Genomic DNA, 22,811 nt, shown 5'->3' on the forward strand with positions numbered 1-22,811 from the left:
GGACTCCCTACCCCGCCTCCTTCCCTGAAAGGGAAAGGCTGGAGAAAACCAGTGTGGCTCATCTGTTGGACAACTTGAAAACAAAACCAAGAAGTCTCCTAATTCATCTTCTCCCACCTGACTTTGCAGTGCACCCAGTGATCAGGTGTCCACTGTAGATAGGCCAGTGAGAAGCACAATCTTGTTTGTCTCAAACCCCTCTTGCGCCCCTTCCCCCGCATACTGTGTGCACATGTGTGAATTGTTGTATCATTCCCTCTTCGCCCCGTCCCTCAGCACAGGTGTATGCGTGTGTGTGCATTGTGGGTAATGTGGGCCAGGAGAACAATCTCCCAAACAGCGAGTGCTGGTTACCTCCAGGGACAAAGGAAAGCTTATTAAGGCCCTCTTTATACATATTTCATTGTTTGGTTTGTTTTAAGACGCATGCTTTACTTTTTTAATTAAAAATCTAATAAAGTAGGAAATGAATAAATAATAGTAATAAAAAATATCCTCAAGGCACAGAGCTTTGTTTCAGTCTTCTGTAGCCTGGATAGTTGAAGCTGGATGTGCTGTTTTGAAGTGTGAGCTGCCCAGCCGGGTCTGGCGTTGAGCCTGTGAAGGTACTTCAGTTCCTGTGTTGTAGGCCATAAGCACCCCAAAGTCTTTCTTGCCTCTTCTGCTCTTGATAACTCTTTGGCATCCAGGTTTAGTCGATGAAGTGCTCACGGCCTGATTTTATCTGCTTACTGTGGAAGTGAGTAAGTAATAATGTAAGTTAAGAGCTAGCCTTGGGTTCAGGCCATCTAGTTACAGATTCTAACTAGGGTTAACTGACTTGGAAGCTTGGACAGGGAGCCTGTCTTCCTGAGCCTCTATAAAGAATTGTCCTCAGAGTTTAGAGGTCTGAGGTGCTGTGGGTTGGAGGTTTGCTGGGCACCTGACAGGAGCGTACTCCATGGTGAGTGTGAGCTGGTGCTGCTAGCCAGAAACTATGGCGCCCTCCCTTCACCCTTCTCGTCCATAGCCCTCCCCCCCCAAACAAGCGAGTCCCCTACGCGTCACTCACTAGATCCAATCACTGTCTCTCTCACCCCCAGGTCCATTCACTGATGTTGTCACCACCAACTTAAAGCTTGGCAACCCAACAGACCGGAATGTGTGTTTTAAAGTGAAGACCACCGCACCGCGTAGGTACTGTGTTCGGCCCAACAGCGGGATCATTGATGCTGGGGCCTCGGTCAATGTATCTGGTAAGTCTTGAGACTCCAGGCAAGGGCAGGCCCTGAAGGTCCCGGAGCCAGGGGGCTTTCCTCAGGCTGGCGTGGGTTTAGTGTAGCGAGGTGTCAGGCTTCCCTCCCATGCCCTCTTCTCTGCCTCTGGCTGGAAAGCCCGGTGGTCCCCTCACTTCTGCCTCCATAATTAATGTCTCTTTGTTTCAGTGTTTGCAGCCTTGGAGCCTCAATATTAAAGCACATTTAAAGTGGCGACTTTAGACTTTACTTCAGAATGAGTTTGGCTTTCACTCTTTTGAAATTAAATCTGCCCTTTGGCAATAAATAAAAAAGGGCTAAACAAACTTAATTTTACTTTGTGGGAGAAAGCTAAATGGAGTTATTTTCTTATTTAAGCTAAACGATTTCTGACATTAAGCTCGTGTCATTTCCAATGATGGGTAACTGCACTTTACTGATTGTGAAACGCTAAGGGAGAAGAGGGCTGGAGAAATTGGAATATGTTCAAGGGTATAAGTTTCGTGCTGTCTGATGGGTTTCTCCCCCCTTTTGTCTGAGAGTGCATATATTTTCCAAAGCCCAACTTTTGAAAAAGATGCTGGGGACGGGCCCAAATTGAGAATTGGATGTCAGAATTAAGGAGGTGTGAGCAATGGGTTAGGGTTTCAATGTATTTGAGAAATGGAATAACTTTCAGCTCATTAGAACTTGTGGAGCCCAGGGTGCTATAGGGGAATGTGTTTATCCTCTTAATACCAGTAACTCGGTATTCAAGTCTTTGGCATCATTAGGGGCGACTTTTCATTTGAAGTGAGTATCTGTCTGGCTTTTTCCATGATAGATTTTGATCGTGATACATTTGGCTATTCATTTGACACCTAGAAGAAAATGATTCACCTCTTTGGAAAGATACAAGGTGTTTCATTATCTAATCATTCCTGCAAGCTCTCATTCCCTGCATCTTCTGGTGTCTCTCATTATGGGGCACCCACACCAGCTCCCAGAGTAATTCTCTCAGCACTTAGAAGGCCGGGGCTGGGCCCAGGCGCAGCTGGGAGGGTGGGGCTAGCTAGCATTGACTGAGACCCTCCTTGTGCTAAGCCTGCGCATATTCTGCCTGTGTCATTTCTGACACGTGGCCTAGGCGGATTTTTACAGGGATGGAGATTGGTGTTTTCCCAGTCATGAAGGTGGCTTGAGACGGTGCGGCAGCCGCAGCGTTCCGCCTGGCCCCAGCCCCGTGTGCTGAGGCAGGGAGACGGAATGTCGGCACGTACAGGTGCCGAGGGTCCAGGCGCCTCTGGCTTCCTGTTGAAATCTTTTATTCCCTTCTATTTGTAACCACCTTTTCTCTCCTTAGTTTCCCTGTCCATATCAAATTTGAGGAAATTTAAGTTGCTGGTAGAGGAAACCTACAAATTTTCAAAGTGAATGCGGGTGCGGAAAATAGCATGGTTTTCCAAATAAAATGATCTGAGTAGATAATTGCATAGTGTAGGTATGTGCTTTCCGGCCTTAAGTTTATTGTATATGTCCATCTGTCTTTCGGCAAGATTTTTTTTTTTTAATTTTTCACTGTATTTTAGGAGTGGTGCTAGGGTTTGGACTTGGAGTCTCCTGCTTGCTGGGCAGGCGTTCTGCTGCCCAACCCCACCCCCCAGACTCTAAAATCACCTTTGGAGGATTATTACATTTAATCTTCTGAATTTAGGGATTTATCTTTTTTTCTTTTTCCAATCCAAGCTATGAATCATGGAATGTTTTAAAAGTAATAATACCTCCAAGCACTTTTCTTGATTTATCTTGTCTGCTTAATGAAGGCCGAGGTTTTAATGATTATGGCCTTCTCTTTGCAGATAGAAAAGTAGGGTTACGGAACATGAATGTGATCACGTGGATAGGAGGATCACATACATGTCTGTTTAGTGATGGAGCTGGTATTTGAAGCCAAATGTCTTGGCTCCCAATCCAGTCACTTTCTAGGTTACAGTTCTGCCTCAACAGAATTAGAGGATGACCCACTTACAAATGAGTCTATAGGTAGTTTATGTGGGGGAAGAGAGCAGTTGGATAGTGAAACACCCTTGTATCAGCAGGCCTACCCCTAGACAGGACAAGATTGTATTTACTTGGTGTTTATCTCCGTGCTAGAGGGGGCCCTGGTGAAGCTGCTGTCAGTACACCTCAGGGCAGCCTTGGGACTGGGGAACGGACCCCAGCCCGAGGGGCTGCAGTGTCACACGTCCATTTTATTAGATATGCACACCTTGGGATAAGACGCACTGTCCTTGACAGATGTCCTCATGGCGCAGGGCTCTGAGGGGGGAGGGGCGGAGGCAGTTGGCAGGCAATGCGAGGGAGTCCAAGGCCCGCCTCCGTCCCAGGCACACCGCTTGGTGGAGTGTGACTTGATACACTGCTCAAATCTCCCCAGGTGGAGATCAGGAGCCCGAGTCTTGAGTCAGCTGGCTGAGCACTCTGGAGGCTGTGGCGCTTCTGTGGCGGATGGGGAGGGCCATTCACCTCCCAGACGTGCTCTGACCGCATCGACGGAGTGGGCCGTGCCTGTGGGGCCGCACTGCTCTTGCACTCGCTCGGTGAACCTGGCGAGAGTCCTTCAAGATCTGAATTGCCTTTTAAGAGTGAACCGGTCTCATACAGCCTAGTAATTCATAGACTTCCCTTAATTTCCAGAAGAAACGCATGTTTTTTCCGCTTCTTTGTTTCATATGTATTTGTTTTATGGTAAAAGGCTACTAAGGGAATTTTTGGATATAATTGATAAAACGGTAGCCGTCAAATCCACTTCAAGTACTGTTGGCGTTGCCCTGCTTACTGCACAGAACGTCACTGCGTGCCTGAAAAGGACAGGACTAGTGTACTTCCCCATCTCCGAAAACCCGTGGGAAGCGCTGGTCACTAGGGAAGGTTAGACCTCATTCCTTTTAAGAGAGAAGGAGAGAGGATGGGAAAGGAGGATGCGAAGGAGGAAAAGACGGTGATGGTGCCACCTAGGGAGCTGGCTACGGAGGCTGAGTTTCTGAGGGGTCCCCGGTGTTGGGCTGTGACCAGAGCCAGGTACCTTCCAGCCACACCCTGTAAGCTCCTGATATTCAAGAGACCGTAAGTTCAGGTTCCGACCTGTTGTGCTGTTTTCTTCAGAACACAGCAAATCATTTATTTATTTGGTCCTTAAAACAAAACAAAAAACCCATCTGCCCCTTTTATAAGCTCAAGTGGTAGTCACAGTCAGACAGAGGCATAACCAAAGGTTTTTTTGGTGTGTCAGTAGAGTAGAACGTGTGAACTGTTCCAAAGAGATACTCTGGTTGCTCTAGTCTGTGGCTTAAGGCCTTCTCTTTATCTGTCTCATCTCAGTCTTATTCCTGTAGTTGCCCCTTCTGGATCATGTCTATTTCCATGAAAGGCAGTGGGCAAGAGGGTATTGGTGTGCGTGCTCAGTTCGTGCCAAGTGGCCCCAAATGCCACTGTTGGGCTCTTGCTCTTCTTGCACACTGTTACTTGATCTAGCTGTGCCTCCTCCGGGTCTGGGCCTCAGCAGCACGGGCGCCTGCAGAAAGAAGGTTCTCAGGAGGCATGGCAGGATCATCCGGAAGTCGCTTATGCAAGGAGTATAGAACTTTGTGAGTTAATGAATTGTTTGCAGCAGTGGGGCTCTTCCCTTCTGTTCTAGCTTTGTAAAATTAAGTCTGTTTTCTGAACTGTATGATGGGAAAATATTTTTAACGCAGCTAATTTCTGAAAATGTCTTTGTGGTGAGCTATTAGTGGTTGTGGATTTTGTTAATACTGCAGTTTAATAATGAGGGCGTTTTCCATTAATATTCCAAACCATGTTTGCCAGCGGATACAGCAGGTGAAGTGGTAAAATTATGGGCCCATCAAAAATACTTACGCTTCCTGTAATATGATATTAAGTTTAATATTTTTATAACCTTCACTGAATTCTAATTTCACTAAGTAGCAAGCACGCTTCCATTTGCAGTTCAGTTATACACATTGGTTGCCTGTGTACTACGCAAATTAGGAATGCAAACTATCGACGGTGGGGGCTTCGGAAAGAATCATTAAAGATCCCAATATTTAGGGTGCAGATAGACTTTCCTAAGTGTACCCTGGGAATTTAAAATGGATTAAAGACAAACACAATCACCCAATATCTGAATCTGTGTTCTGAATTCTCATCCCGAGTATTAAGGAGCAGTATTCATTCCTGACATACAGCCAGCCTTTCACTGCTCTTTACAATCACATTTAAAGCATGATGTTTCTTCCAATAAAATCCTGAGGACAGAATTAATATCAGTAATTCTTCTTGGATGGAAACATGGGTCAATTAATGTAATTGGGTAGTATTGCAATTGATAATCTTGTCAGATTTTGCTGACTGAGTTTAATGTTGCTGTTTGGTGGCCCTGGACCTGTCGGCCCTGGCCGCAGCTCTCAGGTGGCTAGCGGTAGAATGTAAATGCTTGCTGAAAAGAAGCCAGCATCTGCCTATGAAGTGCTGAAGCTAAATGGGGGTTTGGGCTGAGCCTGTGTGTGCAGGTGAGTGTGTTCATCAGTACTGGGATTGAGCTCAGAGCCTCTCCGGTCCAGTGTTGTTGTTGTTTTTATTGTAATTATTACAAAGGTGATGTACCAGAGAGGTTACAGTTCCATGTCAGGTCATGAGTGCATTTCTTTTTGGACAGTGTCACCCCTTCCCTCGCACTCTTACAGTTTCTCCTTCCTGTTTCCCACCCACAGGCTGTATAGTCAGTTTGTTTGTTTTTTAATTGGGGCTTGTACTGTACCACTTGAGCCATGCCTCTAACGCTGGCTTTTTTGTTGGTTAATTAAAAGATAAGAATCTCTAGGACTTGTTTGCCCAGACTGGTTTGTAACTCCAGTTCTCAGAGCTCAGCCTCTTGAAGAGCTAGGATTACAGGCCTGAGCCACAGCACCTCTCTGTTTTTAGCAGTAATGTTCTTCATGTTTGATCTTTGTTTTGGAAGTCTCTGGTAAGTGGAACCTTCCTACAAATGGTTTCCATGAACTGGGCTTATTACTCTCAGATAGGGACAACTCACAGTCATACTTAAAAGTTGTCTTTAATCTTTTTCATCAGATTAGATTATGGTTTAAAAAATTACCAACAAAAATTCCACTTGATAGTGCTTTTAAAGGTTTTCAAAGTTTACTGTAATATTTAGGTTTCTTCAGAAGAGTTCTTTTCGTTTTTCATGTTTGTTCTTTATACTTGGAAAGGTTATGATCAAGAGATGGTCAAGTACAGGCAGTCGCCTCACTTAGCTGAACGTCTCCTCAGGCCTCTGCAGCCTGACCCGGCAGCCCTGAGAGCCGGGCGGCAGGACCGCCCACCGTGAGCTCTGTCAGTGAGCCTCCCATGCTGTGGTCTCCTGAGCCCGCCTTGACTCTTGCCTGCCAGTCTCACATAGACCTAGTCTGCTTTCTTGCTCGTCACAGAAGGAAGGGAAAGAGCAGTTGTGGTGGTGCTCAGCTAGTGGTGAAGAACTGCCAGCAGTGCCCCAAGGAGCGCACCTGCAAGAGCAGGACCTGGGATCCCAGGAGTCAGCCTCGGAGGCTCTGCTCTGTCTACCAAGACAGAGAGCACTGCGGGGTACCCCACATAGCACAGAGAGCATCAGAAAGAAGTTGTAGGAAACGGGAGAGCATATTTATCAAAAAGAAGCCAGGGAGGGCTGGGAATACGGCCTTAGTGGCAAGAGTGCTTGCCTCGTATACACGAAGCCCTAGGTTCGAATCCTCAGCACCACATGTATAGAAAAGGCCAGAAGTGGCGCTGTGGCTCAAGTGGCAGAGTGCTAGCCTTGAGCAAAACGTAGCCAAGGACAGTGCTCAGGCCCTGAGTTCAAGGCCCAGGACTGGCAAAAAAAAAAAAAAAAAAGAAGAAGCAGCCAGGGAGCCCTGCTATTTGGCCTATGCCTTCTGTCGCACATCTCATCTTCTTTTGATCTTGGCTTAGGTATTTGTACTAGTCTGCACAAATAAATTAAGCAGGCTGAGAGGACAAAAAAAAAGCCATTTATTTATAAATAGGTAAAATTAATTATTTACTTGCTAGACTGCCCAAGGTAGACATGATTTCAACATTTTGAGAATCCTAGGGGCAGTAATAAATTTTATGTGGCCAGGACTCATAGTTGTAACTCAGAGGGTCAAGCTTTGTGCTAGAATTATGTCTTCTCACTGTGGGAGCACTGGTCAGCATCAAGTGATAAGCAGTTGTCCTTGGCCTTTAGGTTTTTGTGATTTATTTCTAAAGTGGAGAGTAGTGACTTCATTGACAGTCACAAATGCATTTTCGTGGAGAATGGTCTTTTGCTGTACAGGCCGTGTGAGAGGAGAGTGCACCAGAGCCAGGCTGAGGGGATGGGCAGCTGGGTTTGGGCCACATGGGAGAGAGAGAGTAGATAGAAGAGAAGCTAGCTGGGCAAGGGAGGGTAGGAGCGCTTCTCCCTGGGGCTGTACCAGAGGCTTTCCAGGAGCATCTGACTCAGGAGCGCTTGAATGTGGGAAGGGAGGATGGTGCACTCTTCCAGCCAGTGGGAAAAGACCAGCGTACCTGTGAGCTCTCCAGACAGCCAGTCCTACCTCCATCTAACTGAAAGCCCAAGGAGGAGCCCAGGGCCTATCAGGGGAAAGGAGCTCCCAGGGAACAAGGTGCCCCAGAGGGAAGGGGGATCCCCTGGAGTGGGGTTGAGCCGTTCCTGCTTTTAGTTTTGATAGTACTGGAGATACATAGTGTACTGGATTGGGACCTTGAGTTCTACCTCTTCAGCCACGCTTCCAGCTCAAGCAGCTTGTTTTTACAGGTTCCATACATGCTGAAGTGGACAACCTCTTAGAGGGCTCTGTGCTTGGAGGAAGCACCAAGGATAGGTGGTGCACTGAGGTGTGAGCAGGGTAGAGACTGCCACCAGCAGGATGAACCCTCGACTCCAGAAGGAGGGGTGGATGGAGGGATGGAGGGACTTGGTTGGACCAGAAGGGAGCCGTGTCTCTGGGAGCTAGCCAGATATCTGTCTACTGTTGGAGTCTTTTGTTATGGGAGGATTTGATCTGAGGAGTTAGTGGTGAGGACTGGGATGTCGGAACTCACAGAGGGAAAGAAGCGAGGAGAAGGTTGGAAGAAGCTTTGGGTGGGACTCTCCTAGATGTGAGCCACTGGCGCCTGAGCCAGTTGCAGCCACGTAAAATGTGGAGACGCTTCCAAGATCTGATTCTGAGCCTTGGGAAGATGTATGTGCGGCGGTGCTTGTCAGATTGGCCTTTGTCTGTGTGGTAACGGCCAGGTGCAGGTGGCCCCATGGGTGACTTCCCTGGGTTCTCTCTCCTGGCACTCTTCTGCTGCATTTGTCAAGTTGTTTCTCTCAGGCAGTGTATGTTTTACATCTCATGTAGTCTGAGTTCCCCTCTTTGCATGGAAGTCTGGTCCTATGGACGCAGTGGTTCATGATGCTGAGGGCCCCGCCTTAGTAGGACCTCACGCGGGCAGGCTCGAGGTCTAGCAGACGCCGTGCCCGAGTATGGAGTGAGTGAGTGGGGAGTGCCCAGGCCGCAGCCATCTCCTGGTCACGGGCTTCTTTTAACCCAGTATCAGCAGATAATTCTCAACGCAGGCTCAATGGCTCCTTTAAGTGGGCTTTATCACCCATGTCTTTGATATTCAAGTGAAATAAATTAAGTTAATGGGAGGCTCTTTTATAGCTTGCCAGGGAAAAAGGTACCCAATTTCTGTCACAATTTGCATGTGTGGATCTAGAAGAACAAAAGATGGACAACATTTCTCCTGTCATGTTCTGTAAAGTATGGCAAATTTGACTTGATGGTAGCTGATTCGCACATAACTTTTCTATTTTGCTTTGGCTTTGAGGTGGGACCTTATTTCAGAGTCCTGGCTAGCCTCAGATTCACCGGGTAGCACAATCTGGCCTTGAACTCGAAATCCTCTTGTCTCTACATACAGAGTGCTGGGATTATAGGTGTTTGCCATGATGCTCAGCTGAAATCTAAACGTTTTGGCAAGAGTTGGGCCTGTGCCATGGACCCAGAACTGAGGTGTGTGAGGTTATCTATAGTCACACAGTCTGATGGCCATGGAGCCCAAGAGCAGAAGCCAGGCATTGGTAGCAAACAGTTGAGGGGACGGGCGCATGTCCACCTGCACACAGACTGTCCCCAGAATTCACACTCTAGCAGGCCACAGCAATTGTTCCCAACAGGTGTGTAGTGCTGGTGCCTAGGCAGTAAAATGGAGGCAGAGGGCCAACACTTAGGGCTCTGAGTGCAGCCCTGTCTGTACCTTGGTGCCCCACCATTCTGCACAAGCTGTGGCCGTGCCATGGTTTGGCTTCATCACACAAGTGTCAGCCGACCCCACAGTGCTGCCGACACCGTAGGCTGCTTCATGGCCTCCTGGTGTGGCAGTAGATCTGAGGGTTCAGGGATCATGCTTGGAGAAGTGCAGCATATGGCCCTGGCTCCACTGTTACGTGTGCTAGCCATGGGACCCACGCTGGACTGGCTACAGCCCTCCAAGCCTCTGTCCTGTGATGGGCTGCTTGTTGGGAGGTGTGACAGCAAGACAAGGAGAATACACTGTCCTCTGTTAGCTCATCCTCAGTTGGTGCCAGGAAAGGAGACTTTTCCTCCTTTCTATCTTGGGGTATGGTGAAGTTATGAGCAAGCCATGGAAGATGAAAAAGAAAGGCCCTCACAACGGGGTGAACCTAGGACCTTGGTCCCTGGGGGTTGCCGCTTGGCTGTTCTGTGCACTGCTCTGAGGAGCTGTCTCTGTTTCCTGCCACAGCTCTGCTGTGGGGCTTGGATGTGACATGGCTCATGGTGGGGGTCTAGGTCTTGGCTCCCTACTTCCTGGCGTCATGACCTGAGCGAGCACTGGCTCTGTGGAGCCCACACTCTGCTTGCAGACTTGGGATGACACCTGCCCTTTCTCTCTGGCAGAGCGGTTCTGTGGGGCCTATGGGAATCCCAGAGATGGAAGTCCAAGGCAGAAGAAGAACATTGATGAATGCCCAGCAGTGAAGAAGCTGGTCATTGCATGTGTCAGGAGGGCAGGCTGCTGGGCCTGCAGTGGTTGCGGGTGTGAGCTGTCTGTCTGGGTGTGAGCCGTCTCTGCATGGGTGTGTGTGAGCTGTCTGCCTAGATGTGAGCTGTCCGTCTGGGTGTGAGCTTGTCTGCCTGGGTGTGTGTTCCTCCATGGTGTATGACAAGTTTGACTCTCCCAGCTTCAGTTTTTTCATCTGAAAAGTAGATGTGCAAATAATACCACCCCCACCCCTACACTCACACCATGGTACTACCTCTTAGCAGTTAAATGAGACACTAGAATCTAGAAGCCAGTGTGTGCAACATGGACACACACAGGGCCATATTCAGCTTTCCTTGCGTGTGAGGCTCTGTTTCAGGGCGCGAAGCTCAACTTGCAGGTTAGCCAGAGCCTTACAGCATGTAGTGTATTCTGAAGCAACTGTCATTTAACAGAGGTAGGCCTAAGGAGGCCAGTCAGAGGGAAGGCTCCACCCATGGTGTGTCACATGACCCATCCATCCACAGGTCCTCGGGATTCTTAGGAAGAAAGTGGGTGAGTTGGGATTGTTTGTTACCTACTGGTGAGATGTCTAGCATTCTGTTGGCAGAACCCTATTTCAAGCATTACCTTGATGAGCTTCATGGGAAATGGGGTGGAGAGAAGCTAAAGGCATTCCTTAAGCAGCTTGGATTATTCCATTTTAGTTTGTAAAAAGATCATTTTTATGTGTTTTCTTGAGCACAGCAGGCATATGGTGTGTCTCCAGCCTCCCTGTGGTGAGGGGTGGGTGGTGGTGTTGGGTGGGCTGGTGGGAGTGCATGACAGGACTAGACATCAGGAGGCCGGAGTCCCAGCCCTACTCCCAGTACCTTCCCCATGAGACCCCTCAGACTATGGGCTGGTGACCTCACTTACAGGTAGAGATTCTGGTCCTGGCTTCTGGCCTTCTTGTCTGGGGGGTGTACTAGGGTGAAATGAGAGAATTCCATCAGAGCCCAAGCACTAGCATGACGAATGGCTCTGATAACCAAGTTCTGACTCTCCTAATGAAATATTTTCTTTCTCAGTGATGTTACAGCCTTTCGATTATGATCCCAATGAGAAAAGTAAACACAAGTTTATGGTTCAGTCTATGTTTGCTCCAACTGACACTTCTGATATGGAGGCAGTAGTAAGTACCGAACACTTCTTATTCTTTTTAGCAATAACAGCGCAATTAGGTATAGAATTCTGGGTGCATGCATTTCAAAATGTGTCAAGTTGTTTATAGAGGAACTATTTCTGAAGAGGTTTGTTCTTTTGACTAAAACTCAATAATTTGAACACTTACACAGCTTTCTAGAATGTGCTTTCTTTCCTATCTTTATAAACTCAGTTTGCTTCAGCAGTGCTGTGTTCTGGTGAATTGATTCTGGAACACTGGGGAAGGTGCCTTTTCCCTCCTGACCCCTCACAATGCAGTTCCTGCCTTGTTTCCAGAACACGGCAGGGGGGTATGGGGTGCTCAGTGTCACTTTCCACTTCCTCTTTCTTTCCTTGGTTCTGGGTAAGCATGGTTCTTGGGTGTGTTTGGGTATCTGTGTGTCCGTCTATCTTTGTGTATGTTACTGGTATCCAACTCAATGTCTGTGCATGCCATATGATCTGAGCTACACTCTCAACTTGATTCTTTGCTTTTTAACCTAAAGTTCCCTTCATTTCCCCCTACCCCTTTGCAGAAATACATGTTTAGCTTGTCTCTAGTTTTGGTAAAATTAAGATGGCTTTGCTTTTATAGGTAAGCAAAATTATTATGTGTGTTTTTACAAAAAGAAGCATTATAATAGAAGCCCCCGCCCCCCCCCCCCGCAAGCAGGGGTTGGATGTACATGTGTGAGGGGGAATGTACATGTGAATCTGCAAGCCTGCAGACGAGCCTTGCTGGCGTAGTGGTGTGGGTTGCCTCTGACCACCTCCTGCCTGCCCGCCCAGAGAGCAAGGGCCTCAGAGGGGATCCTCGTGTCAGCAGCTGACACTGCACCGTTGCTTTCCCAAGAGCAGTGTCGTGCAGAACGCATCTCCTTGCCTCTGTCGCCCTCAGCCTTTGGTTTTAGCCTTGAAAAGATCAGTGGCCATCTCTACACCGCCTCACTTGGGGGCAGAAAAGGAAGGGTTAGTCGGGTATTTGTGAGTTTGAGAGGGATCAGCGCTAGCACACTGTTGGCTTCAGAATGACACTTTGGTTTCCTGGAACATGTCACATCAGCTCATGTTAATTTGTGTGGTTAAGAAAGAAATACGCTTCCTACAGAATGTCCAGCATCCGAGAGTATGTTCTGTCTGGCCCTCTGCTTAGCACAGCAGGACAAGGGTGAGGCCATCTCAGCTTGGAGGCTAAGTTCTGCCTTCTGATAATGTTGTAGTCATGAGCTTGTTCCAGAGTCTCCTGAGGTTTGGTCACCTGTGTGACAGGTGTGAGGTAAGTGTGCTCATTGCACACACCTGGCTCAGTTTCTGATGCCTGTTCATCCAATTGCTAGAAGCCAGACAGTGCCTGGACCATAGAGGGTCATTTCACTTCTGAGCAGGATGGTTTTGTAACACTGAGAGAAGTGCTATGCAAATGGACACTGAAGGAAATTTTGGGAATACACAAGTGAGCAAAAGTAACTGGTACTTCTTCTACCTAGTAGACCTGATGATTAGACCTGATTTGCCAGGGACCTTGTGCTTCCCTTTGTTTTACATATTTCTTTCTTAGCTTTACCAACCAAGTATTAAATGTAGAGTAATGACCACTCACTTCTACGCAGACTTGCATTGGTGAACATTTTGCCACATTTTCTTTCTTTAACGAGCTTCTTTTTTGCTGAGCCCGACATTTCCATTGGGCAGAGTGATGCCTTGCCCTGAGTACTGCAGAGCAAGGGCAAGCTCTTGGTAATGTAGGCACAACCAAGAAAATGATCCATGCTCAAGAATTTCTGAACATTTCATAATTGCCCTTCAATTGTTCTCTAGTCGAGGACCTCCCCCAGCCCTCCCACACCTCTTGTTTGTCGTGGTTTTGATTTTTTAGTACAGTTCAGGCCAGTTGCTTTGTAGAAGGCCTCGCAGTCTGGATCCATCCACTTGTACCCTTATGGTGAAATTCAGGTTGCTTCTCCATAGGCGCGGACGCATGTTGCCTAGGTTCTTCACCGCCAAGGTGTTACCTGTGCATTTAGGCTCTTCACACGCGAGGACACGTGTGCATTTAGGTTCTTCATGTGAGGACACGTGCACATTTAAGTTCTTCACAGGTGACACGTGTGCATTTAGGTTTTTCACACATGAGGACGTGCACATTTAAGTTCTTCATAGGTGAGGACACGTGTGCATTTAGGTTTTTCACACACGAGGACATGTGCACATTTAGATACTTCATAGGTGAGGTCACAAGCGCATTTAGGCTCTTCACAGGCGAGGACACGTGTGTCTAGATTCTTCACATGCACAGTTACATGCACTTAGGTTCTTCACATGCAAGGACACGTGTGCATGTAGGTCCTCAGACGAGGTCACGTGTGCACTTAGCTTCTCAGGTGAGATCACGCGTGCATTTAGGTTCTTAGGCGAGGTCACGTGTGTACTTAGGTTCTTCTCAGGCGAGGTCACATGTGCATCTAGAGTCTTCTCAGGTGAGGTCACGTGTGCATTTAGATTCTTCTCAGGCAAGATCACGCGTGCACTTGGGTTCTCAGGCAAGATCATGTGTGCATTTAGATTCTTCTCAGGCGAGATCACGCGTGCAATTGGGTTCTTCTCAGGAGAGGTCACGTGTGCATTTAGATTCTTCTCAGGCGAGGTCACGTGTGCATTTAGGTTCTTCTCAGGCGAGGTCACGTGTGCATTTAGGTTCTCAAGCGAGGTCACGTGTGCATTTAGATTCTTCTCAGGCGAGATCACGTGTGCACTTGGGTTCTTCTCAGGCAAGATCATGCGTACATTTAGATTCTTCTCAGGCGAGGTCACGTGTGCACTTAGATTCTTCTTAGGCGAGGTCACGTGTGCATTTAGGTTCTTCGCAGGCGAGGTCACGTGTACATTTAGATTCTTCTCAGGCGAGGTCACGTGTGCACTTAGATTCTTCTCAGGCGAGGTCATGTGTGCACTTAGATTCTTCTCAGGTGAGATCACGTGTGCACTTGGGTTCTTCTCAGGCGAGGTCACGTGTGCACTTAGGTTCTTCTCAGGCGAGGTCATGTGTGCACTTGGGTTCTTCTCAGGCAAGATCACGTGTACATTTAGATTCTTCTCAGGCGAGGTCACGTGTACATTTAGATTCTTCTCAGGCGAGGTCACGTGTACATTTAGATTCTTCTCAGGCGAGGTCATGTGTGCATTTAGGTTCTTCTCAGGTGAGGTCATGTGTGCACTTAGATTCTTCTCAGGCGAGGTCATGTGTGCACTTAGATTCTTCTCAGGTGAGATCACGTGTGCACTTGGGTTCTTCTCAGGCGAGGTCACGTGTGCACTTGGGTTCTTCTCAGGCAAGATCATGCGTACATTTAGATTCTTCTCAGGCGAGGTCACGTGTGCACTTAGATTCTTCTTAGGCGAGGTCACGTGTGCATTTAGGTTCTTCGCAGGCGAGGTCACGTGTACATTTAGATTCTTCTCAGGCGAGGTCACGTGTGCACTTAGATTCTTCTCAGGCGAGGTCATGTGTGCACTTAGATTCTTCTCAGGTGAGATCACGTGTGCACTTGGGTTCTTCTCAGGCGAGGTCACGTGTGCACTTAGGTTCTTCTCAGGCGAGGTCATGTGTGCACTTGGGTTCTTCTCAGGCAAGATCACGTGTACATTTAGATTCTTCTCAGGCGAGGTCACGTGTACATTTAGATTCTTCTCAGGCGAGGTCACGTGTGCATTTAGGTTCTTCTCAGGTGAGGTCATGTGTGCACTTAGATTCTTCTCAGGCGAGGTCATGTGTGCACTTAGATTCTTCTCAGGTGAGATCACGTGTGCACTTGGGTTCTTCTCAGGCGAGGTCACGTGTGCATTTAGGTTCTTAGGCGAGGTCACGTGTGCACTTAGGTTCTTCTCAGGTGAGGTCACGTGTGCACTTGGGTTCTTCTCAGGCGAGGTCACGTGTACATTTAGATTATTCTCAGGCGAGGTCACGTGTGCACTGCATCAGGGCCACTGCATCTTGGTGCTGTAGTTTTGTCACTTAGCTCAGAAGGTGACTGCGAGTTCTCCTGGCTGCCAAAGTGTATCTTCCCTGGAGTTAATAGGGCAGATGTTGGGGTGCACTCCAAGTCATCATGGCCGTCCTGCTGGCCAGCAATGTTGACAGGTGGCTTTAACACTGTTGGTGACTTTTCCTGGTCTTCCTATGGCACACACTGTACACACCCATGGGGCATATGAGTAGAAGAGCAGCCTTGAGTATTGTTTATGGTTTCCTGATTTACTATGCTGTGGCTTCCCCCCATGTAATCGCATGCTCTCAAGTAGCATTTCGTGGCAGCCTGCTATTACTCCATTGCCTGAGTCTGCCATAATGTGTCTGGCAGTCCCTTGCTGTCAGACATAGATTGTTTCTTGCTCTTGGGTACCTCCTTGTTCCAGCTGCCTCCTGCATGGCTGGGGGAGGAGAAGGGGACATGCCTTCCTTTCTGTGTTTTAAGCTTGCTGCTGTCATTCTTGAAACACCCTGGACTCCTGCCCCATCACAGAACATACGGGCTTAGCCAGAGAGCTGCTCTCCTTGACAGGCTGGAGGCAGGAGGCTCAGGGTCAAGCCCGGACAGCCACAGTGGTGGAGAGCGGCCTGCTAGTCATGTGCCCCATTGGTCACTAGTGGTTGGGTATTAAAACTGCTCCCAAATGATGGACTGCGCAGTGAGCATGCGTCCATTTTCTTAAAGAGAGCCAGTGTCACCTCTGCTTACGCAGATGTAATGGGGGGGGGAGGTGTGACCCTTCTTTTGAGCATGCCACCTGGGCCAAGGCCACCATAGGCCAGCAGCAGAGGAGCTGGGTGGGTTTCTAGAACAGGCAGCAAGGCATCAGGATTTGCGAAGGTAATAAATATTCAGGAAAGCCATTGTATTTAATCTTGTCATGTTCAAAATATTGAAATCCCAGCAGACTTAAGTTCTTTATTTGATATACATCAGGGCTTTCTCATTAAGAGTATTTTTCTGAAATTGTCAGTTATAGGGGAAAAAATTATTCTTCCAGCAGCTTTATAATATCCTGATTATTAAATTTAAATTGTTTTAGTGGAAGGAGGCAAAACCAGAAGACCTTATGGATTCAAAACTTAGATGTGTGTTTGAATTGCCAGCAGAAAATGATAAACCAGTAAGTATGTTTATAGTTAACAGTAATTGAATGTTGCAAGCTGATACTTATTTGCATACCATCTCCTGCAAAACCAAGATTTAAGTTGGCAAATTATTTTCCCTCCTCTAATGTATGAAAAAAAAAAGCTGAAGTCAACAAATAAATGGGCCTTTATGAAATCAACCTTTGAAAGTCTTACAGAAAGACAGCTAAGTAATGGACACAGTTTCCCCCCCCTCCCCCCCCCCCCAAGCGCAGCCTGCTGGCTTGTGCGGGCCTTGGGCGTGGGCAGGCGCGGCTGCTGCCTCGAAGTAGCGGCCTTGGAGGATGACTTGCCCTTTGTCTTGGTGCTTGTGCAGGTAAGCATGTGCACTCTTGCTCTCAAAGTGCCTTTCTGCCCTTCCCTCAGCACCATCCTTCTCTACTCCCTTGTCTCTACAGGACCCTTTCCTTTCCAGGCCGTCCTCCTTCGTCCATTCCTTTTTCAGTACTGGCGTTTGAGGCCTTGTGCTGCTAGGCAGGTGCCCTACCACCTGAACCGCGCCCTCAGCCTCCAGAGTGCCTTTCGATAAGGCCTTCTCCTCGTTGCCACTGACATTTGGGTCAGTGGGCTAGATCGTTCTTTCTAGTGGGGCTGTTGTGTGTAATGTTTGGTATCGTGCGGTGTCCCTGGCCTCCTCCCCCTAGATACCAAGAGTACAGGACAACCCAGAGTGCCTCCAGACCTGGCTTCGTTTGTGTGGGGACGGGCCTGGGGAGAGCCCCTCCCCCGAGAAGCATCTGTCTCCTCTGCTTGCGAGGGGAGGAGGGAGTGCAGCCCTGCCGTCCTGCTTGTCTGAGTCCTCCGTGGCCAGTGGGAGAGAGGACTGTGTCCTTCACCCTGGTCACTTTTAAGTGGCATTCACAGCCATGCGGCCTGGGAAGCAGCCGGGCACTCAGTCCGCGGCTGGAGTTGGGAGTGAACGCTCTGAGGGCTTTTCCTTCGCGGGAGCCGAGGTGATGGGGGGGGGGGGGCACTGGCCTGCGTCAGCGCGCAGTGTGTGTCTTCTTCTGTAACTGACCACTGCCATCTTCCTGCTCTTTGAAAGGAAGGGCTGGCACTGTCACCGTTCTGAAGGGCTGAGCACAGCCTGGGTCCCGGGCTCCCTTGGGTGGGGAGTGGAGGGTAGAGCTACACGCCTTCTCTTTCTTGTGCTCCCGGAGCCCTCGGGCCTTCGTCCCGGCACCTGCGCACCCCAGTGTCCTGCTTCCCCTGGCAGGACTCGCATTGGCCTCCAGTGTGTCCGGGCGCCGTCCTGCCGGCGCTGGGCAGGCGGCCTCTGCAGGCTGAACTCCTCCGCCCCCATCCCGGCTTCCACATCGCTCATCCCACCCCGCGCCAGCCACTTCTAGGATGCTCAGCCTCCAGTGGCGACAGTAATTTGTGGCTAATGATTTCTGAGCTTGAACCATTACAGTATGCTAATTCTGCATGGCAGGGATTTGATGGTGCTCTACACACAGCACTCTTTCTCTTTGAAGTATTAGCCTCAGCCCAACTTCATTATCTGCCCTTGTTCATAACTTCCAGGGCCCAGTTGCTTTCGATTATCAAGGTGCTAGATAAAGTGATCCATTTTTAAAACAAATGTGACATTTTCCAGTGTGGATGAAGTGCCGCCACATGTGGTGTGTGCCCAAAACGACTTGGTTTTGCATTTGAAAAAAAAGGTCCTTTCTTACATAGTTTTGACATTTGAACTTTCATTTATTTCTGAACAGCATGATGTAGAAATAAATAAAATTATATCCACAAGTGCATCAAAGGCCGAAGTGCCGTCAGTGTCCAAGTCTCTGACTTCGTCTCTGGACGACACGGAAGTCAGGAAGGTGATGGAGGAGTGTAAGCGGCTGCAAGGCGAGGTCCAGAGGCTGCGGGAGGAGAACAAGCACTTCAAGGTGCGTGCCCGCCCCGCCCCGCCCCCCACCCGCCCTTCACCGCGCCTGCCCGGGCAGTAGGGGGGTGGGTGGGCCCCAGGGAGGAGAACGAGCATTCGCCCCGCCCACCCGCCCTTCACCGCGCCTGCCCGGGCAGCAGGAGGGGTGAGCCCGCAGCGGTCACTCGGGCTGCTCTTCTTCTAGGTTGGGATTTGCTCGCTTTTCTCCTTAGGGAGAAGCTTGCAGTTCTCAGTAGCTCTCCAGAGCACATTGTACCCCAGCATTGAGAACTGTTGTTCTTGAAATGGTTCAACTATTTAAACTCTTGTCCACCGATAGACAAAAACAAACACCATCCACCTCCATTCACTTAAGACCGTGACTGCATATTTTCTATGGGCATTTTCAAACCCTGCTGCTCCTACTTCCTTGGGTAGAAGAAACCCCTTGAATTGGGTAAAAATGGAACTGGGAGCTGGGAATATGGCCTAGTGGTAGAGCGCTTGCCTCCTATACATGAAGCCCTAGGTTCGATTCCTCAGCACCACATGTATAGAAAACGCCAGTAGTGGCACTGTGGCTCGAGTGGTAGAGTGCTAGCCTTGAACAAAAAGAAACCAGGGTCAGCGCTCAGGCCCTGAGTTCAAGGCCCAGGACTGGCCCAAAAAAAAAGGAGCTGGGCCGTTGGGATGCAGCCAGGCACCTGACTTTTCAAGCAGTGTGCTCGTAGATCTGCTCGCACGGTGGTGAGGTTAGACACAAAACTCAGTGGAAGTGGAGAAGGAGACCGGTGGCTCGGCGCGGCCTCGCGTGGCAGGACAGGCACTTCTTTGGCGTGGGGGCCTGTGAGGATCCCTGTGGGGATGAGGCTAGCTCACGCACTGGAGCTACCTCTGGCACTCCTCTAGCTGCAGCAGTTCTCAGGCCTGTGCGTTGTCCCTGCCTGCTCCTTCCAGACGGTAATCAGGACAGTATTTGGGGCATTCATTGGGGAGGGCCACGGGCGCACATGGTAGACTTTCTTTCCTGACACGCCAGTGCCCATAGCCCCATTCCCCTGGGGGCGCCTTTCCTTCATTCTAACCTGGAGGCAACCACTGGTGGACTGCTCCCCTGCTCTGTGTGGTCTTCATTGCCTCCTTTAGTACCTTCTTTTAATACCGAGCAAAGCATGAAGCTGACACTTTTAGCTAAAAATCTAAGATATGCCTAAAGCATCTTTTAGAGTGTATTTCTCTTCAGAAATAGAGTTGTATGCCACTTAAGGTGATGAATAGGTAGAAGTAGCTTATACACAGACCCAATAAAAATAAACACTGTGTTTTGTTATGCCTATCATGGGGGAGTTAATCCCATGTTGCCAGTCATTCATCACCTTGCTGTGGTATCGGCCGTGCCCACAGGCAGAATTCCTTTCCCCTATCACCAGATCCATCTTGGCATTAGACTATACTTTACCCTGCAAAATACGGATTCTTGTGTTGATTCATCTGTCTTTGGCCAGCGAGTGCAGTGAGATTCTACGAGATGCCCAGCACCGGGCCCAGACAGGAAGGAGCCCTCCCCACCCTAAGGCGCTCCCTATCCACATGAAGGATTGCACCCTGCGGGCCCGTTGTCTGTAGTTTCAGGGTGCCTTGGTGCCCAGTGGGTGTGAAAAGAATGGGGGAGGGGGGCAGGAAGCCCTTGTGGTTGGGGAGCTGGAATGAGCATGTAGAGTAGTTAGCATGAGACCTGGGGAGCAGAGCCATGGCCTGTGCGTCTGCAGAGTGACCTGCAGGTCCTCCGGGACATGGCAGCTGGGGGTGGTGGCGGTGAAGAGTTTCCCTGACCCCCATCCGGGGAGCTGGTGATAAATGACGGCATAGCCCCGTTTGCGTGAGCGGATGCCGCAGCTTTAGTGAGAAATGGATGCCTCGGGGAAAGCCCACTGGAGATTGGGCGGCTGCAGGTCTGCCACCGTCAGGGCTCCACACGTCCCTTGATCCCCCTGTCTGCAGGAACTCGCCAGGCACCCGCCGAGGCCGCGCTCTGCACGAGCCGCAGCCCCCCCCCCCCCCCCCCCCGTGTAGTTCCTGGCCATTTGTGTCCTTGTGACTTGGGGAGTGCCCGTGATGTGAAAAAGTGATTCCCGCGAGGCTTTGAGAGTCAGGAAGAGCAAAGGGTTGAGGCTGGGCAGGAAGAGAAGCCACCAGGGAAGGGCGCGGTGGCCCAGCGGGCTTCCCCCACGGGCTGGCGGCCGCGCGTCCCAGGGCCCCGGCCCGGCCCTTCCCCTGCGGGGCGTGGGCTGAATGGGCTCTGCAATGTGTGCTTGCTCCCTAGGAGGAAGACGGGCTGCGGATGAGGAAGACGGCTGCGCAGAGCCCCATGTCGGCGCGGGCCGCCGCCGGGAAGGAGGAGGGCCTGAGCACCCGGCTACTGGCGCTGGTGGTGCTGTTCTTCATCGTGGGCGTCATCATCGGGAAGATCGCCTTGTAGAGGTCGCATGCGGAGGAGGCAGATGGGATGGATGGAGCTGCCGTATCATGGGATTTAAATTTATCATAACCATGTGTAAAAAGAAGTTCATGTATGATGACATCTCACAGGTCTTGCCTTTAAATTTCCCCTCCCCATGCACACACACACACGCACACACCAGTATCACATAAGTTAACGATCTCGTAGAGGGTTACCGTGTCTAGTCAGCGATGGGGGACGGGCCGCGCTCTCCGTGCCGGGAAGCTGACGAGCGCCTGCGGCGCGGGCTGGGCCGCGCTCCGAGCCGGTCGGCCCGGGTTCCCGCCGCCGGGTGCCCTCTCGTGACGCGGGACGCTCTTCCTCGCGGCGGGCGCTGGCCCGTGGGCGCGGGAGGCACCGCGGCCCGGCTGCCCGCGCTGGCCCAGGGCGCGGTCCTGCGCCTGCACACCCGTCCGTGGGACCCACGCGGCGCCGCAGACGCCGACGAAAAGCCCGGTGTCCCGGCCGCCACAGAGGGCCCCCGCCCCGCGGCGCCGGAGCCGACACGCGAGAGGAAAGTCAGCGCTTTGTCCCGGGACAGGGACCGAGCGCGCGGGGCTGCCGGCTCGCGGGGAAGCGAGCTGGCCTCTGGGACGCAGGCCTCTGTCACTTACTGAACGTGTCTCATCTCGTGTGTGCTTGCTGTCGCCAGTGCAGCTAGGTACCGAGCGCCAGCGGGCAGGGTCCCCGGCTGCAGGGTCCCCCCTCCGCCAGCAGCAGCCCTCGGGGGGGGGGGGGGAGAGCCCCAGGGGTGACGCTCCACTCCGGGTCACCCACTTGAAATGGAGAAGAGCGGCCATTCTTCCGGAATGTTCTTCCACCGCCCTCAGCCACCACTCTGATTTCCAGTGCAGGCCCGGAGCTGTCCTGACAGCCTGTGGCCCTGGCCGGCAGAGGGGGGGGAGGGCCCGGCGGAGTGGAGCGGGTGGGGGGGGGGGAGGCTCCTAGCTGATCCATCTACTGCTAATGGAAGTCTGACTGTGAATTAATTTTATGCCATAAAAGACCAATCCAATTCTGTTTGACTATGTAGCATCTTAAAAGAAAAAAATTAAAATAAAGCCCCAAAATTAAGAGTTTCTTTTGTCATTTTGTCACATTTGCTGTGTGTGGGGAATTATTATTATTTTATCATCATTAGTTTGCCATTGGAAGGCTGATTTTAAAATGAGCTCTGTCAGTGAGAAATATGAGTTTAATGATAGGACCGTACACACGCATGTGTGTGTAGCTAAGATTAGGGGGTGCCCCAGCTGCTGGTCTGCTGCCCCTGCCCTCCCGCCTCCCTGGCCCCCAGGGGCACGCGCAGGCCCCCCTGCCCCCCACCCCCCGTCAAGGAGAGCTGCCCCCCGACAGTGACAGGCCCCGGGCTGTGAGCACAGACCCTTCCAAGAGGAAGCTGCTGCTTTCCCTTTAATTTTAAGTAGCTGTACAAAGGAGTTCGCATTGAACAAATCAGCTTATAAACACAATGCATCTTGATCTCATCACGCCCCCCCCACGCCCCCAGACCCACTCTTCCCCTCAAAAGGAGGACCCGAGCCACCCTGCGCCAGGCCCCCGCGCGAGCTGCCCGGGGCGCCCGGTGGGTGTGCGGAAGGCGTGAGCTCGGGAGCTTGTCACCCACGGGCCACCAGGCTTCCGGAGCCGGGAGACTGGACTGGGGGGTCTGCAGGCTCGTTCTCGAGCGGCGTGGCCGTGACAGATGGCCGAGGTGTGCTGCAGGTGTGTCAGGCGGCCCGGGGCTCGGGATGCACATGTGTC

The 22,811-nt window shown here is 50.6% G+C and overlaps 1 protein-coding gene across 1 annotated transcript in view; it reads left to right on the forward strand.

The window, feature by feature from the left end:
• Vapb (VAMP associated protein B and C) overlaps positions 1-22,126 on the forward strand; it is a 47,027-nt gene extending 24,901 nt beyond the window's left edge. The window contains exons 2-6 of the mRNA XM_048349661.1: positions 1,083-1,235; positions 11,384-11,487; positions 16,569-16,649; positions 18,393-18,569; positions 20,871-22,126. Coding sequence (XP_048205618.1) covers positions 1,083-1,235; positions 11,384-11,487; positions 16,569-16,649; positions 18,393-18,569; positions 20,871-21,026 — 671 coding nt within the window. The 3' untranslated portion in view covers positions 21,027-22,126. The remainder of the gene's footprint in view (positions 1-1,082; positions 1,236-11,383; positions 11,488-16,568; positions 16,650-18,392; positions 18,570-20,870) is intronic.
• The last annotated feature ends 685 nt before the right edge of the window (positions 22,127-22,811 follow it).

Source organism: Perognathus longimembris, chromosome 6, assembly GCF_023159225.1.
Source record: "Perognathus longimembris pacificus isolate PPM17 chromosome 6, ASM2315922v1, whole genome shotgun sequence".
Taxonomy (NCBI): domain Eukaryota; kingdom Metazoa; phylum Chordata; class Mammalia; order Rodentia; family Heteromyidae; genus Perognathus; species Perognathus longimembris.